Consider the following 18734-nt stretch of genomic DNA (forward strand, 5'->3'; position numbering starts at 1 on the left):
TTAGGGCATACAGGGTGAATACGTGGTCTGTCATAAGGTAATTTGATAAAAAGCCAATTTGACATTTGCTCAGTACATTGATTTACTGAGGAAATATGCGAGTCTGCTGTTAATGATAATGCAGAGGATGTTCCCAAGGTTGCTGTTGACGCATATCCCATGGTAGTTATTGGGGTACAATTTGTCTCCACTTTTGTGGATTGGGGTGATCAGTCCTTGGTTCCAAATATTGGGGAAGATGCCAGAGCTAAGGATGGTGTTAAAGAGTTTAAGTATAGCCAATTGGAATTTGTGGTCTTTATATTTTATCAATTGATTTAGGATACCATCAACCACACAGGCCTTTTTGGGTTGGAGTGTTTGTATTTTGTCCTTTAGTTCATTCAATGTAATTTAGAGAATCCAGTGCATTCTGGTAGTCTTTAACAGTGGATTCTAACATTTTTGTTTATCATGTATATGTTTTTGCTGTTTGTTCTTTGTTATAGAGCCAAAAAGATTGCAGAAGTGGTTTATCCATACATCACCGTTTTGGATAGATAACTCTTCGTGTTGTTGTTTGTTTTGTGTGTTACAATTTTCCCAGAAGTGGTTAGATTCTATGGATTCTTCAATTACATTGAGCTGATTTCTGACGTGCTGTTCCTTCTTTTTCCGTAGTGTATTTCTGTATAGTTTTAGTTATTCACCATAGTGAAGGCATAGACTCAGGTTCTCTGGGTCTCTATGTTTTTAATTGGATAGGTTTCTCAATTTCTTTCTTTGGGTTTTTTCATTCTTCATCAAACCATTTGTCATTGTTTTTCATTTTCTTAGGTTGTCTGCTTGACATGTTTTGATTTGATAGGGAAGCTGAAAGGTCAAATATACTGTTTAGGGGGGATTGTCTAAAAGGGATTGAATTTGTTAGTGCCTAATTCCTTCTATCTATAGCATTTCTTAGTATTGTGCAGTTCCTTTGGCTTTGATGCCTCATGAGTATTGCTCTGTTCAGGTGCTGTGATTTTGCTATGATCTGATAGGGATGTTAGTGGGCTGACTGTGAACGCTCTGAGAGACTCAAGGTTGTTTTACATTATACATTATTATTTATTAACCTTTATTTAACTAGGCAAGACAGTTAAGAACAAATTGTTATTTACAATGATGGTCCTACCCCGGGCCAAACCCTAAACCGGACGATGCTGGGACAATTGTGCACCTCCCTATGGGACTCCCAATCACGGCCGGTTGTGATGCAGCCTGGAATCGAACCAGGGTCTGTAGTGACGCCTCTAGCACTGAGATGGAGTGCCTTAGAATGCTGCGCCACTCGGGGTTGAGATCAGTGATAAAGTAATCTACAGAACTACTGCCAAGGGATGAGCTGTAGGTGTACCTACCATAGGAGTCTCCTGTACATAGTAGTGTACGACAGAGCTGCAGGAGTTGTGACCCATTCTGTAGTTTTTTTTTGTCATAGTTGTGTCTAGGGGGGCATATTTGGGAGGTTATACTGTCACCTCCAGGTAGGTGTTTGTCCACTGTGTGCTGAGAGTATCAGGTTCTTGTTCAGTTCTGGCATTTAGGTCGCCAGACTAGTACATGTCCCTTGGCCTGGAAATTATTGATCTCCCCCTCTAGGATGGAGAAGCTGTCATTGTTAAAATATGTGGATTCTATTGGGAGGATATAGGTAGCGCACATGAGGACATTTTTCTGTGTTGAGATCATTTCCTTAATAATTTCTAGCCAAATGTAAAATGTTCCTGTTTTGACTCTCTCTCTCTCACTCTTTCTCTCTCTACCTCATCGACCACGCCCCCCCGTCCCTCCTCGAACCCCCCACCCCAGGAGGTTCTCCCAGACAGAAAGAGGGTGACGACAAGGAGCTTCCTGCCCATCATCCCAGAGGACAAAGACACGGGACACAACTTCACCTGTGTGGCCAGCAACAAGGCTGTTCCAATGGGAAAACGCACCACCGTCACCCTCAACGTGCACCGTAAGTGTGTTTGTATGTGTGTATGTCTGTGTGTATGTGTGAATGTGTTTCAAGATTATTGAATCTCCCTCCCTCCCTCCCTCCCTCCCTCCCTCCCTCCCTCCCTCCTGCAGACCCCCCCAAGGTGACCCTATCCATGGAGCCTCGGTCTGTCCTGGAGGGAGAGAGAGTCATCTTCACCTGCCAGGCCACTGCCAACCCTCCCATCATGGGTATCCGGTCAGTAGTAGTCTGTGTGTGTGTGTGTGGCCACTTCCACCCCCACCGCCAAATATGGCGCTGTACAACGTGACCGGTCGGGAGTAGGCTACAGTACTAAGAGCGAAATAATCCTACCATTTCCACACCCTAATTGTAGTCTAACCAATACCCAAATGGAGATTCAGTGAAAATAAAAATCTGATCGAGTTACCAAGACCAGTCTCCGTGTTTGTCTCAGAGCAGCGTGAAACGGTGGTGAAATAGTTGACAACACGCGTATAGGCTATTGCTTCAAATCCTATTATAACAATTGTATGACTTTGGGACTTTCAGTAAGCTACAATTAGGTGCCTTCATTAGCCTTTATTTCAAGATTTAGGTCATGGTAACCATTCAGATCACATGAACCATCCCGTTGTTACACACATAGACATTTCCATATATCTGTGTTAGATGCATGTGTGACAACTCCACCAGTCCTATTTAAAATTCTGTTTTTTTTTATCAATTAGTATATTTGAGTTTAACCACAATATTTGTTGTATTATTTGTTCTGTCTTATCTGGTGGATTAAACTGAATTTGCAACCAACTATATCTTCGAGATGATTTTGTTTTCAAATAACCGAAAGTGAGCGGTTGTAATCTGTATAAAGGGGAAAAGCCATTCTTGAACATGGGGTGAGACATTCTTATTAATTTGCGAAAGAACCAGTTTGGATTTAAGTATAACTTTTGTATGACTGACGCCTTTAGTGAGAGGTCTAATGCTTTAATATTTAATAATTTCTGTCCCCCGAATTCATATTCATTATATAAATAGGCCCATGTGCACCTTGATATTTGAGATGGAGGCGGGAAGTCCCGGTTCACCAGCATCCCCCGATCCCCTTCGGACGCAGCCGCGCCTAACGGGGAAAGGGGGTGCGCCTTGCGGCCGTGCCTAACGTTGAAAGGGGGGATGGAACTGGTCGGGCGCAACCCATGCGTCATGGAGAAGCGGGGAACCGAGCGAGAGCCGAAGCCAACCTCCCGGCCCAGAACCCCGCGCCGAGGGAAGGGAGAAGTGGAGGGCGTGGGCCCTACCCTACCCAGTCCCCAGAGAGATAGATACTCCCACCGTGCTTCATTGGTCTGTTTCGCTTGATGGCCCTCCGATCTGCACTTATTTGATGGCCCTCCGACCTGCAACCATTTTCTACGGTTATATACAGTATATGTATTCCCTTACTTGTACTGTGTCTGCCCGTTTTACTATCGTCCTGGGCTTATAGATCGAGTCAATCCTTCATCAGATGAACCGCAACATGTCGGCTAAAGCGATTTAATTCATGAATGCTTTTGAAAGTTTATAATATTGTGATAGTGAAGAGCAAAATTCCTCTCAAGAGAATTAACATTACAGTTACACCAACTGGTAGGCTAATCACACAATTGTACAAAATGGTGAAGAAAGTTACCCCTCTACATACACATTTTCACACCTACAGTAGCCGGGCTATTAAACGAATCGTTGGATAACAGATCGGCTCTCGGAACTCATTAACAGGCGTTACTGTGTGTGTTTTGATATCCTCTCTCTCTCTCACGATCGTCTTGATGAGGAAGAGTGGACCAAGGCGCAGCGTGATATAAATACATCCTCTTTTTATTATACGAAGAAGATGAACATGAAACGAAACACTTTACAAACTAACAAAACAACAAACGACCGTGAAGCTACAAAACGAAAGTGCACACACAAGCTACTAACGTTTAGACATAGACAATTACCCACAACAGCCTAATGCCTATGGCTGCCTTAAATATGGCTCCCAATCAGAGACAACAATAAACAGCTGTCTCTGATTGAGAACCAAACCAGGCAACCATAGACTTTCCTAAACACCATCACTGAACACAACCCCATACACTCTACAAAACCCCCTATACAATACAACCACCCAAGACGAGACAAATACACACAGACATCCCCCATGTCACACCCTGACCTAACTAAAATAATACAGAAAACAAAGATAACTAAGGCCAGGGCGTGACACTCTCGCACTTGCTGTCTTGACCTCTGAATGCTCGGCTATGAAAAGCCAACTGAAATGTACTCCTAAGGTGCTGACCGGTTGCACCCTCTATAACCACTGTTTATATTTATGTTTATGTTGATAAATGAAGGTGAAATAAATAAATAAATATTATTTGACCCTGCCGGTCATTAATTACATTTTTACATTGTATTCAATTTCCAGCGAGACTATTCAAGCCATTGACTCACTGATGGTTGAAGATGATGGGCGATCGGCAAAGGCAGTCTGGAATCTGCTGGCATCACAGCACAATATCAACATCGCTCTAATCACAGTCATAGAACAGTTGAATAAACTTGAGTGAACTTATGGAAAGGCTCTGTAAGACTATATATATATATTTTTTTTTATACCTTTATTTATGTATACCTTTATTTAACTAGGCAAGTCAGTTAAGAACAAATTCTTATTTACAATGACGGCCTACCCAGGCAAAACCCAGATGACGCTGGGCCAATTGTGCGCCACCCTATGGGACTCCCAATCACGGCCGGATGTGATACAGACTGGATTTGAACCAGGGACTGTAGTGATGCCTCTTGCACTGAGATGCAGTGCCTTAGACCGCTGCGCAATTCGGGAGCCATGACCAATATGACCAATATTTACAGTCGGAAGTTTACATACACCTTAGCCAAATACATTAAACTCAGTTTTTCACAATTCCTGACATTTAATCCTAGTAAAAATTCCCTTTTTTAGGTCAGTTAAGATCACCACTTTATTTTAAGAATGTGAAATGTCAGAATAATAGTAGAGAGAATGATTTATTTCCGCTTTTACTTCTTTCATCGCATTCCCAGTGGGTCAGAAGTTTACATACACTCAATTAGTATTTGGTAGCATTGCCTTTAAATTGTTTAACTTGGGTCAAACGCTTCAGGTAGCCTTCCACAAGCGTCCCACAATAAGTTGGGTGAATTTTGGCCCATTCCTCCAGACAGAGCTGGTGTTACTGAGTTAGGTTTGTAGGCCTCCTTGCTCGCACAAGCTTTTTCAGTTCTGCCCAAAAATGTTCAATGGAATTGAGGTCAGGGCTTTGTGATGGCCACTCCAATACCTTGACTTTGTTGTCCTTAAGCCATTTTGCCACAACTATATGCTTGGGGTCATTGTCCATTTGGGGTCATTGTCCATTTGGAAGACCCATTTGCGACCAAGCTTTAACTTCCTGACTGATGTCTGGAGTGTTGCTTCAATATATCAACATCATTTTTCTACCTCATGAAGCCATCTATTTTGTGAAGTGCACCAGTCCTTTCTGCAGCAAAGCCCCCCCCCCCCCCCCCCCACAACATGATGCTGCCACCCCCGTGCTTCACGGTTGGGATGGTGTTCTTCGGCTTGCAAGCCTCGCCCTTTTTCTTCAAAACATAACGATGCTCATGATGGCCAAACAGTTCTATTTTTTGTTTCATCAGACCAGAGGATATCTATCCAAAAAGTACGATCTTTGTCCCCATGTGCAGTTGCAAACCGTAGTCTGGCTTTTTTATGGCGGTTTTGGAGCAGTGGCTTCTTCCTTGCCAATCGGCCTTTCAGGTTATGTCGATATAGGACTTGTTTTACTGTGGAAATAGATACTTTTGTACCTGTTTCCTCCAGCATCTTCACAAGGTCCTTTGCTGTTGTTCTGGGATTGACTTTCACTTTTCACACCAAAGTACATTCATCTCTAGGAGACAGAACGCGTCTCCTTCCTGAGCGGTATGACGGCTGCGTGGTCCCATAGTGTTTATACTTGCGTACTATTGTTTATACAGATGAATGTGGTACCTTCAGGCATTTGGAAATTGCTCCCAAGGATGAACCAGACTTGTGGAGGTCTACAATTTGTTTTCTGAGGTCTTGGTTGATTTCTTTTGATTTTCCCATGATGTCAAGCAAAGAGGCACTGAGTTTTAAGGTAGGCTTCGAAATACATCCACAGGTACATCTCCAATTGACTCAAATTATGTTAATTAGCCCATCAGAAGCTTCTAAAGCCATGACATCATTTTCTGGAATTTTCCAAGCTGTTTAAAGGCACAGTCAACTCAGTGCATTTAAACTTCTGCCCCACTGGAATTGTGATACAGTGAATTATAAGTGACATAATCTGTCTGTAAAAAATTGTTGGAATAATTACTTGGGTCATGCACAAAGTAGCTGTGCTAACAGACTTGCCAAAACTATAGTTTGTTCACAAGAAACTTGTGGAGTGGTTGAAAAACGAGTTTGAATGACTCCAACCTAAGTGTTTGTAAACTTCCAACTTCAACTGTATATAAAAAAAATTGTCCAGCCCTTTGCCCATTGATCTCCACGGATGGTTGTTGGCATGGTTCTATGCTCTGAAAAAACACATTTGTGTTTTTAGTACACAATATCGATTTTATTACAACAGTATGCCTACACATTGATAGGCTATATACATTTTTTTAAAGGTAACGCACTGAAACCTCTCAGCTCCGACTCATTTTCAAGTTCTCTGGTGTTTACAGTCCTAACCCTGGAACGGGTAGCACCATAGAAAGAAGCTGGCTTGAAGAAAACTGTCTGTAAGCCGGAAAAGGGTCTGCTCGGACCAAAACACACTGCTGCCTGGGTTTGCATTGCAAATGAGGGCATAAACTGGGTCAAGACGCCAGAAGAGTAAGTAGACCTTTATGTAGTAAAATAAAGGTTAATTAAAAATAAATACCTATAACACAGACGGTAGGCCTACAGTATATCTAAAAAATATTTTTGTAGGTCTGCCGACTTTAAACCCGATCGAACTTGTTTGGCTTCAACTGAAAACATTCATCCGTAACTCTGCCAAGCCTACAGTACAAGCAAAGATGAACTGGTGAAGGCCATCAAGACGTTTTGGCTTGAGACATTGACGATACAATTCTCCCCCTTACCCTCCTTCTTGGCAAGAGTCTATTGTTCTGCTAATTGCCCATAATGGGTAGATGGATGGCTACTTTTGTATTCAAATGTACTGAATGAATGTATTAACTACAGTCATTTACCATATTTTGGAGATTATTTTGTTTTCAAATAACCAAAAGTGAGCGGTTGTAATCTGAATAAAGGGAAAAGGCCATTCTTAAACATTGGGGGAGACAATAAGCCCTTTAATTTTGTCTGGCTTGCCATTCCAAATAAAATGGAATATTTTTTGCTCATATAATTTAAACAGGTCGCTCTCCTCCTGACTCTCCACTTATTTTAGTTAAACGCTCTTCACAGTCGTGATTATTTGAGACCAAAACTAGCGATCAACTGTAGAGTTGAGTTCCTCTGTCCAGTGTCTGTGTTCTTTTGCCCATCTTAAACTTGTATTTTTATTGGTCAGTCTGAGATAGGGCTTTTTCTTTGCAAATCTGCCTAGAAGGCCAGCATCCCGGAGTCGCCTCTTCACTGTTGACATTGAGACTGATGTTTTGCGGGTACTATTTAATGAAGCTGCCAGTTGAGGACTTGTGAGGCGTCTGTTTCTCAAACTGGACACTCTAATGTACTTGTCCTCTTGCTCAGTTGTGCACCAGGGCCTCCCACTCCTCTTTCTATTCTGGTTAGATCCAGTTTGCGCTGTTCTGTGAAGGGAGTAGTACTCAGCGTTGTACCAGATCTTCAGTTTCTTGGCAATTTCTCGCATGGAATAGCCTTAATTTCTCAGAACAAGAATAGACTGACGAGTTTCAGAAGAAAGTTCTTTGTTTCTGGCCATTTTGAGCCTGTAATCGAACCCACAAATGCTGATGCTCCAGATACTCAACTAGTCTAAAGAAGGCCAGTTTTATTGCTTTTTAATCAGGACAACAGTTTTCAGCTTTGCTAACATAATTGCAAAAGGGTTTTCTAATGATCATTTAGCCTTTTTAAAATGATAAATTAGCTAACACAACGTGCCATTGGAACACAGGAGGGATGGTTGCTGATAATGGGCATCTGTACACCTATGTAGATATTCCAATAAAAATCTGCAGTTTCCAGCTTCAACAGTCATTTACAACATTAACACTGTATTTCTGATCAATTTGATGTTATTTTAATTTACATTTTTTTTTGCTTTTCTTTCAAAAACAAGGAAATTTCTAAGTGACCCCAAACTTTTGAACAGTGGTGTATGTTATGTCGGAAAAAGTCAGTTATAAATTCTTCTGTCCTAGTTAAAAACAAGTTATGATCCAGTAGGCTTTGATTAAATTTCCAATGTCCTCACCCACTTGGAAATTATGTAAGAGTAATATATATGCTAATTATGTGGTGGTCCGACCGAATGACATAAGAGAATGACATAGAGAATGACATAAGAGAATGACATAAGAAAGTAATCAAGACGACTAGCTTAATTAAGCCTTCACCATGTATATCTCACTAGGTCAGGGTATTTAAGCCTCCATATATCCACTAATATATCCATGACATTCATGATTTCCTTAAGTGCATGAGGGTGATTAGTTTGTAGTCTGTTTTCCTTTACGGTCTATAGAGGTATTTTAAACGGTATTATAATTTCCCACCATAACAATACAGTCTTGTGTTGCTTGTAGGGTTGATAAATTATTATATATATTTTCAAAGAAGCGTGGATCATCATTATTTGGACCGTATAGGTTAATACGCCATATCTGTCATCCATCTACTTTGAGGATCTGTTTGGACAATTTGCACATTTGGATCAAATTTACTGTTAATTAATATCATCACGCCTTTTGAATTTCTTTGCCCATGGGAGAAATATGTTTTGCCCCCCCAGTCCTTTTTCCACAAATCTTAATCTAAAATTGTTGAACGAGTTTCCTGTAAACAATAGATATTATATTCCTTCTCTTTTACCCAGGTAAATACTGATCGTCTTTTCTTATTATCTGCTAAGCCATTACAATTATAAACTGGCTATACTTATTTCACCAATTACAATCATGCGACATAATATATGTTTGTAAACCTACCATTAAAAAGTAACATGATGATTGAGTGTCTTTCATAGCTGTACCATGATATTTGCATTGCTACCTTAAATTGATCCCCACTATTCTACCCTCTAAAACCCCTCCTCATCCCGAGTTGGGTTGTCATCCCAATGACCGGCAGATCACCCCCAACCCCCCGAATCCCATGGCTCCCGAGAGACCGGGACCCATCCTTCAAAAAGAGCACATGGTGCCACCCACAGAACAGAAGCAGATCAACCGCCAAAAGCATTTCCATCGCCCTCACCTTGATTTGTATTATATATACCTATTAATAAAGATATATTTAAAAAATCCTGCTTGTATACATTTCCATAATTAGCAATTAATATTTGTAGTAATGTAGGCAGTTTATGCAAGGGATTGTTACCTCTTACCAGTATTGCCATTACAAAAATTTAATTGTGGCTGTCACGTTCCTGACCTATTTTTATGTTATTTTTATTATGTTTAGTTGGTCAGGGCGTGAGTTGGGGTGGGCATTGTATGTTGTGTGTGTTTGGTTAGTCTATGGGTGTTGTATGTGTATGGGATAGTGTTTGTTAGGTTGTCTAGTTATGTCTATCGCTGCCTAGATTGGGTCTCAATCAGAGACAGCTGTCATTCATTTGTCTCTGATTGGGAGCCATATTTAAGGTAGCCATAGGCAGTAGGCTTTTGTGGGTGTTTGTTTCCTGTGTCAGTGTTTGGACCACACAGGACTGTTTTGAGGTATGTCACGTTTGTTGTTTTGTAGTTTGTAGTGTTTTCTTGTTATTTACATTAAACATGTACAATTATCAATCCGCATCTTGGTCCGATCCATGCTCCTCCTCGTCTGAGGAGGAGAACGACTTTGACAGCCATTACAGAAACACCCACCACAACAGGACCAAGCGAATTGAGGAAGGAGGGCAAGAACTAAAGCAATGGAGAGAGGAGGAATGGAGTTGGGAGCAAATTTTCAATGGAGAAGGACCCTGGGCTAAGGTGGGAGAGAATCGCCGCTCTCGGGAGGAGAAGGAGGCAGCCACAGCCCAGGAGCGCTGGTATGAGGAGGCAGCACGTATGAGAGGCTGGAAGCCCGAGAGGCTCACCCAAAAATTTCTTGGGGGGGGCTAAAGGGGAGTGTGGCGAAGCCGGGTAGGATACCTGAGCCAACTCCCCGGGCTTGCCGTGGAGTGAGAGGGCGTCGTACTGGTCAGACACCGTGTTATGCGGTAAAGCGCACGGTGTCCCCAGTACGCGTGCTTAGCCCAGTGCGGGCTATTCCACCTTGCCGCACTGGGAGGGCTAGGTTGGGCATCGAGCCGGATGCCATGAAGCCGGCCCAACGTATCTGGCCTCCAGTACGTCTCCTCGGGCCGGCGTACATGGCACCAGCCTTACAGGTGGTGTCCCCGGTTCGCCTGCATAGCCCAGTGCAGGCTATTCCACCTCGCCGCACTGGCAGGGCTACGGGGACCATTCAACCTGGTAAGGTTGGGGAGGCTCGGTGCTCAAGAGCACGTGTCCTCCTTCACGAACCGGTATATCCGGCGCCACCTTCCCACCCCAGCTCAGTACCATCAGTGCCTACACCACGCACCAGGCTTCCAGTGCATCTCCAGAGCCCTGTTCCTCCTCCACGCACTCTCCCTATGGTGCGTGTCTCCAGCCCAGTGCCTCCAGTTCCGGCACCACGCACCAAGCCTCCTGTGCGTCTCCAGAGCCCGGTACGCACTGTTCCTTCTCCCCGCACTCGCCCTAAGGTGCGTGCCCTCAGCCCGGTACCTCCAGTTCCGGTACCACGCACCAGGCCTAGAGTGCGCCACGAGAGTCCAGTGTGCCCTGTTGTTGTTCCCCGCACTAGCCTGAAGGTGCGTGTCCTTAGCCCGGTACCTCCAGTTCCGGTACCACGCACCAGGCCTACAGTGCGTCTCAGCCGGCCAGAGTCTGCCGTCTGCCCAGCGGCGCCTGAACTGCCCGTCTGCCCAGCGGCGCCTGAACTGCCCATCTGCCCAGCGGCGCCTGAACTGCCCGTCTGCCCAGCGGCGCCTGAACTGCCCGTCTGCCCAGCGGCGCCTGAACTGCCCGTCTGCCCAACGCCGTCTGAACTGTCCGTCTGCCATGAGCCTGCAAAGCCGCCCGTCTGCCATGAGCCTGCAAAGCCGCCCGTCTGCCATGAGCCTACAGAGCCGTCCGCCAGACAGGAGCCGCTAGAGCCGTCCGCCAGACCGGATCAGCCAGAGCCTTCCGCCAGACCGGATCAGCCAGAGCCTTCCGCCAGACCGGATCAGCCAGAGCCTTCCGCCAGACCGGATCAGCCAGAGCCTTCCGCCAGACCGGATCAGCCAGAGCCTTCCGCCAGACCGGATCAGCCAGAGCCTTCCGCCAGACCGGATCAGCCAGAGCCTTCCGCCAGACCGGATCAGCCAGAGCCTTCCGCCAGACCGGATCAGCCAGAGCCTTCCGCCAGATCTGACCAGCCAGAGCCGTCAGCCAGCCATGACCGGCCAGAGCCGTCAGCCAGCCATGACCGGCCAGAGCCGTCAGCCAGCCATGACCGGCCAGAGCCGTCAGCCAGCCATGACCGGCCAGAGCCGTCAGCCAGCCAGGATCCGTCAGCCAGCCAGGATCCGCCAGCCAGCCAGGATCCGCCGTCCCTCAGCCCGGAGCTGCCGTCCCTCAGCCCGGAGCTGCCGTCCCTCAGCCCGGAGCTGCCGTCCCTCAGCCCGGAGCTGCCGTCCCTCAGCCCGGAGCTGCCGTCCCTCATCCCGGTGCTGCCCCTTATCCCGGTGCTGCCCCTTATCCCGGTGCTGCCCCTTATCCCGATGCTGCCCCTTCAGTTAGGTGGGTTTAGTTGGAGGGTGGTCATTGGGTGGGGGATACGGAAGCGGGGAGTGACTATGGTGGTGTGGGGACAGCGTCCAGAGCCGGAGCCACCACCGTGGACAGATGCCCACCCAGACCCTCCCCTAGACTTTTGGTGGTGCGTTCGGAGTACGCACCTTGAGGGGGGGGTTATGTCACGTTCCTGACCTATTTTTATGTTATTTTGATTATGTTTAGTTGGTCAGGGCGTGAGTTGGGGTGGGCATTGTATGTTGTGTGTGTTTGGTTAGTCTATGGGTGTTGTATGTGTATGGGATAGTGTTTGTTAGGTTGTCTAGTTATGTCTATGGCTGCCTAGATTGGGTCTCAATCAGAGACAGCTGTCATTCATTTGTCTCTGATTGGGAGCCATATTTAAGGTAGCCATAGGCAGTAGGCTTTTGTGGGTGTTTGTTTCCTGTGTCAGTGTTTGGACCACACAGGACTGTTTTGAGGTATGTCACGTTTGTTGTTTTGTAGTGTTTTCTTGTTATTTACATTAAACATGTACAATTATCAATCCGCATCTTGGTCCGATCCATGCTCCTCCTCGTCTGAGGAGGAGAACGACTTTGACAGCCATTACAGTGGCAAGCAATTATTATTTTAGGAAACAATTATTGTGATTCATCCTATATTGTCCCGAACATCTTTTACTCCCTCGCAACAGTTGTGGGACACACACACACACACACACACACACTCCCATGAGGGGACTTTGGCTTTGTAGGACCAACCCTGCCAGGCAGGCTCAGAATCTTGAGGGGTGGTGTTGCTTTAGAAGGTCTTTGACCACATTCATCTTTCTGAATTGGCTGCGTATAGGCTACTTACAGTAGGCCCATAAAACAGATAAGGACTTCTCCTTAGTGTATGGGTCTCTCAGGTGGGTGTCTAGGGTATAGGGTTGGGGACCATTCCATCACGATAGGACAGTAAATAAATACATATTAATAATTTATTTTAAATATCTGCACACAATTGAATGCTCTCTTTCATAACCCCTGCTCAACAAACACACATGGGCTCTGGGATTTGCAACCTGCATAGTTTTTCAGTCACTTAACTCCACACTTTTCCAAACACAAAAACACACACCCCACCTTCGATCACAATACATGCGCACATACCCACGTACTGTGCCTTCTGTGTACCTCTGTGTTTTCATCTCTTCCATGTTGATTCAGTACTTTTGTGTTCCAGTTCCTTATATTTGATGATGTGTTATTTCACTAATTATCCTTTCTTCTAATACTGTCTTATCAATTTATGAAATACTGTAAATGGAAACTCTAAAACTAATTATTTTCTAACATTCCCTATCTAAAATGGTATATTGTAGTTGTAGTCTATTTCTTTAATAATTGTTGTATTTTGTTGCTTTTCTATATATATTTTTTTATTACAATCTCTAACATTTTCAAATCTATTGGAACTTTGTAATATTTAGAATAGCCATGGAGTAGTCTTTGTGTCTCTGAACATTTGGTTATCAATAAATAGTTAATCGACAACGAGAGCTACACGTTTTTCCTTCGGGAACTGATCCTTCATGCCTATTTTCGTGCCAGCAAGTCTTTTACCCAGGTTTTTATCTTGAAAAAAAGTCGCCTCTCTGTGTGAAACGGTGTACACATTCGAGTGTGATTTCGTGGACAGCTTCGCGTGGGATCTGAAGCTCTGTAAGGAGGAACTCCCCAACCACACCCTCAGGAACTTCTCCTTCTTTCTCTTGAATACCAGTAAGTACCAGATTCTCTCTCATGGATCTAGTCTGTAAGTCAAGTAAGGCTTCTCTCAGAAAGATGTTCTCCTTTTTAAGTTCATTGACGTCGCTTTCAATCTTATTGACTCTCCCTTTTTAGCTTGTTTGAATCTTTCTCCAATGTCGCAGCTTTTTCGACACTCATCTTGAGGCTCGCCTTCAACTCCTTTATATCCTTACTGACTAATTCAAGTATGCCCAGTTTGTCATTTATTGATTTTAACAGATCGGTTTCAACCTTTACCATTCCCGGTGGTGAATAAAAAAAAATTGTCTGTAGAAAAGTCACGTTTTTGTTTCGGCATTAGTTTCCCTGTTTTACTCTCCGTCATGTTTGGATGTTGCTTGTTTTCGTAACATGTGTTGTTACGTTTCTCTAGTCTCATGATTTGTTTTGTATTGTTATCCAGATTGAAGGTTATAACCAACCAGTTCGTGAAGTGCTAATATTTAGTCTAACTTACCGCTATTGAATATTACGTTTTTATCTTGAGGTGATCTACACTGCTGTTCAGTCCGCCATCTAGCCTGCTCCCTTTTGAAAACATACTGTAGCTTGTGTCTTGGCACAACTTACCCTGGGTATGGGCAGGGGTGGAGCCAGAGGGGTGTCCGGGTTGGCACTTGACACCTCTGACATCTGATTGGCCACCCCAAAATGTCATTCGCTACTGGCAGTTTGATGCTGATTGACATTTCATTTCACCTCTTGTTGAAAGAAGATTTATGACGTTCTGCGGCGCATTTTTTCAAATTGAGGACAAGGAAGAGAGAATATTAACGTTGGTTGCGAGATACAGAAGAATAAGAAGAACATATAGACGAAGAGAGAATATTTCCACAGGTCCACAAGCTCTTTTCACGACTGGCGAAGGCATCATATTTGAAGTAAGTTTTACGTTTTAGCATCGGGTTTAGGTTTCCTGAACAACTTTTACGAAAGTTGAGTCGCTGTGTAAGTTAACGTTAGACCTTTGGCTCCATTAACAAACAGGCAGTTCACTTTTTTTTCTCTTCTGCAGAAGCTTAATTACTTTGTATCTGGCTCAAACGTTCATCTCAAGTGGCTTGCAGTTCAGAAAGAGCTGTATCCACAGCAGCAGCCCGGGGAACTACAGAGACTTACGGATGTAAGGTGGGCATGCAGATACATGGAATGCCGTAATCTGAGGGACAGGCATCCAGCAGTTCTGAGAGTGCTACAGGATATCACACATGAAAATAGTGGTGATAGATCAGTGGAGGCAAGGGGCCTTCTTTCTCAGATTTACATTTCATAGGGCTTTTGGTTACCTTTTGTAAAGTGCTTGGTGATGCCAAATGTCTTTCTGACATGCTCCAATCAAGCTCTCTTGACCTAGCAAGGGCTGTGGATCTAGTAGGTGCCCTTACGGACACATTACAGGACTACAGAAGTGAGGGTTACTATGGAAAGAGGTTGAAGAGATTGCAGAGCACTGCAAACTAAGTGGACAAACAATGTGCAAAAGAGCCTAAAACAAGCTTAAGATTTCACGACTCACAGAAAAATTGTGACCAAAGAGATGGTGAGAGTTTCCAAAGAGCTATCTTTTATCAGGTGCTTGACAGTCTCACAGCTAAGCTGCAGAGGATATTTCAAAGAAGAATTGCAAGATAATGCAATGGGTCCAGTCTCTCAGTGCAAAGAGTACAACATTCTTGAATGAGGTGCCTCTGTTTGCCATTGCTCAGACCTTTGAGTCAGATTTGAGGTCCATCAAACCAAGCGACTATAGGAGAGAGAAAAGTGGAAGGGACAGACTGTCTACTCTCCTTGACTTTGTTGTGTTTCTAGAACCTTATAAAGAGGTCTTCCATGAGCTATTTCCACTTTGTAAGGTTTCTGTTGTTACACCAGTCAGCAGTGCTTCTTATGAGAGAAGCTTCTCAGCTTTAACACGGATTAAAACCCACCTTAGGACAACAATGGCCGATGACCGGTTAAGTCACCTATGAATTCAGTGTTGAGTCAAGGAGGTCACGCTCCCTCAACATGGATGAGGTTGTGAAACATTTTGACAGGACTCACCAGAACCGCAGAATTATGCTGTTTTAAATCTACCAGGGATAATTTGGCACTTAGGTGGTCCCTCTGGTCATGATTAAAACCTGCACTGTGTACTAGCTAGTACACTGACATTCTAAAATGATCAATCCAAAGGGTATCATGTCACACAGATTTAATTTGGTCTTGATTAGGCCAATTCCAAAACTTTTCTTTGCTTTCTTTGTTAACATAATATATATGAGCATAAATATGATACTGTACATTTGTAATTTTGATGGACACCAGAATTATTTTAATTTTTCAATTCCATTTCTGCTTGATACCTGGTATGTCAAATTGCAGTGTTTTTTTGGTATGTAAATAAACTATGCAATTTATGTAACACACGAATGCTATCTTATCTCCTTGGTGCTTGAGCTTAATTTTCTGAAAATATTTTGGATGTTCAATACTTATAGATTCAGATTTTATTCATGAAAACAGAGTGACCCAAGTCTCTTCAGTACGTGTGTGTGTGTGTGTGTGCGTGTGCGTGTGCGTGCGTGCGTGCAAAATTGAGCTGCAGTTCCGAGGTAGAGACACTAACTATTCATAGTGTGTTAAAGAATTCTAGTGAAGTGACCCTTTTGGACCTCACTATCTGCCACATTGAAGAACTCTGGGTTAAGTGAATTATCACTTCTACCTCTAATCAGGAATCATAGGAGTCATTCATGCTCCTTAGATGCCAGGTTAGGGTTACACACACATTTTCTGTCATGGTCTATGGACCCCCTGAAGTAGCCTTGGCCACCCCATGTTTAAAACTCTAGTTCTGCCATTTGGTATGGGGTAAGTTGAGCAAAGGGACAGGCTGAGTTGAGCCGGGGTAAGTGGGTGATGTTGTCCTGTGACATGGAATGGGGGGCGTAGATCAGCTTTAATATTGCAGATAGATTGTAGCTTCCATCAATGTAATTGTCTGAATCATTTCCAATCCCCCAAGCTGTCATCAAGGCAAAGGGTGGCTACTTTGAAGACGCTAAAATATCAAATGTATTTAGATGTGTTTAACACTTTTTGGTTACTACATGATTCCATATGTGTTATTTCATAGTTTTGATGTCTTCACTAATATTCTACGTTGTAGAAAATAGTCAAAAATTCAGAAAAAACATTGAATGAGTAGGCGTGTCCAAACTTGACTGCTACTGTATATATAGACATATTTTTAAAATACGTTTTTCTTTATTTTCCACTAACCCTCCCCTAATTGGAGTAAACTAATGAAAAACAACACTTACGGTTCTACTGCCAGCTTACACATACTATATACATTTTACAGACACAATCTATTTTACAATAGTTATCTTTTGTTTGTTTTTACTCCTATCCTATTGTAATGTATATCGTAAATAATATATGACATTCAGATATAGATCTCTTTGTTCAATATCACTTACTCTTCCATTTCACGACTAGTTGTTCGGGACAGGGATGTTGTTTCAATGTGCCAATTTGTAGGCAAATTCTCTTTAGTTGAGGCCGACTAAGTCCATAAAACAAGATTCTTGATATGTTTAGCAAGCTCAGACGCCATGTCATCTTTCACACAGGTACATGTTTGTGTTCTTTTTTTGTCATTGTAACTCTTCAGTTTCATTCAGTCAATTTATTTCATCCATTGTTGCTGCTCAAATGGACTTCTTCCCTTCTCTCGCTTCCTTGGCTGCTCCCTCAAGAACGTCAGACCCCTAGACCCCTGCTGGTTTTACGTTTGGCGTACACGGGGCATGATGATTTCTGCTCCGTAACAATACAAATGCACTATCTTGAGTTCATATGCATGAAACATTGGAGAAATACTATACATGTTACGCATATTATGCATAAAACTGACAAGATGCCATCCTCATTTGTATGGCGTATGGTTCCCATTGGCTCAACTTACTCCATGGCCATTGGCTCGACTTACCCAAATGCAAACATTTTGACTATATTAGCCAACACAGCTACAAGGATACACTTTAATGCTAGATTTAGGACCTCATACTTTAGCTTATGGAGACCCCAACTGATGTACAAAAAAATATTAAAACTATCAACGTTGGTTTAGATAGTAGCCTCATGAAACCTATAACACAATACATTTATTTGACTTTGTGAAAATCTGTTTTTTGGACCTCCGTGAAATTATGACCTCTTCCTAAATATTTGGTTAAATTATAAATGCTGTGTATGGTTTCCTAGAAACAATGGGTGGCTCAACTAACCCTTTGGCTTAACTTACCCCACTCTCCCCTATCAGCAAAACGTAGTAAAACATTTTGCAACAGAAAACCAAAAACAAGCATTTCATATTGGACAAGTTCAGGTAGTCCCTCCCCGTTTCCGTTTCTGTTTTCTTCCATTTGGTGTCTAGTGAATACAACTTGTGAAAGTGTATCTGTTTGTCTGTGCTTGTGCTATGTGAACATGTACTGTAGTGAAGATCAGTGTGGCTATGTGACACCTGTGTCTCTCTCAGGTGGGCGAAGGGTGGTGTTCTCCTGGAGGGGGCGAGGGAGAGTGTGTTTGTGACCCCAGTAGACCACTCCTTTCACACCGAGCCGGTCTCCTGCTCTGTGTTCAACGCTGTGGGACACACCAACCTCAGCATCGTGGTCGATGTACACTGTGAGTCTGACTATTAGATAGATGTTATTGTCCTCTGAAGAGGAAATTCATTTCCACAGCTCGTACATTTACATATCAAGACCAACAAACACATCACCTAGACTTGTCATTTACAGTTCCATACCTCCATACACTTAAGACATAAACAGACAGAAGACTGAGACCGCACATTAGTCTGTTGTCTGTTTATCTGCTTTCTTATCTACTGTATCTGTCTGTCCGTCCGTCCGTCCGTC

General features: G+C 43.5%; 1 protein-coding gene across 3 annotated transcripts in view; it reads left to right on the forward strand.

Moving 5' to 3' along the window:
• The window catches only part of LOC139559838 (kin of IRRE-like protein 1), a 95989-nt gene that overhangs the window by 65139 nt on the left and 12116 nt on the right, over positions 1-18734 (forward strand). For all 3 annotated transcript variants that reach the window (XM_071376212.1, XM_071376211.1, XM_071376210.1), the window contains 3 exons: positions 1834-1984; positions 2098-2203; positions 18350-18498. In XM_071376212.1, the coding sequence (XP_071232313.1) occupies positions 1834-1984; positions 2098-2203; positions 18350-18498 (406 nt within the window). The remainder of the gene's footprint in view (positions 1-1833; positions 1985-2097; positions 2204-18349; positions 18499-18734) is intronic.

This window comes from Salvelinus alpinus, chromosome 30 (assembly GCF_045679555.1).
Source record: "Salvelinus alpinus chromosome 30, SLU_Salpinus.1, whole genome shotgun sequence".
Classification (NCBI taxonomy): Eukaryota; Metazoa; Chordata; class Actinopteri; order Salmoniformes; family Salmonidae; genus Salvelinus; species Salvelinus alpinus.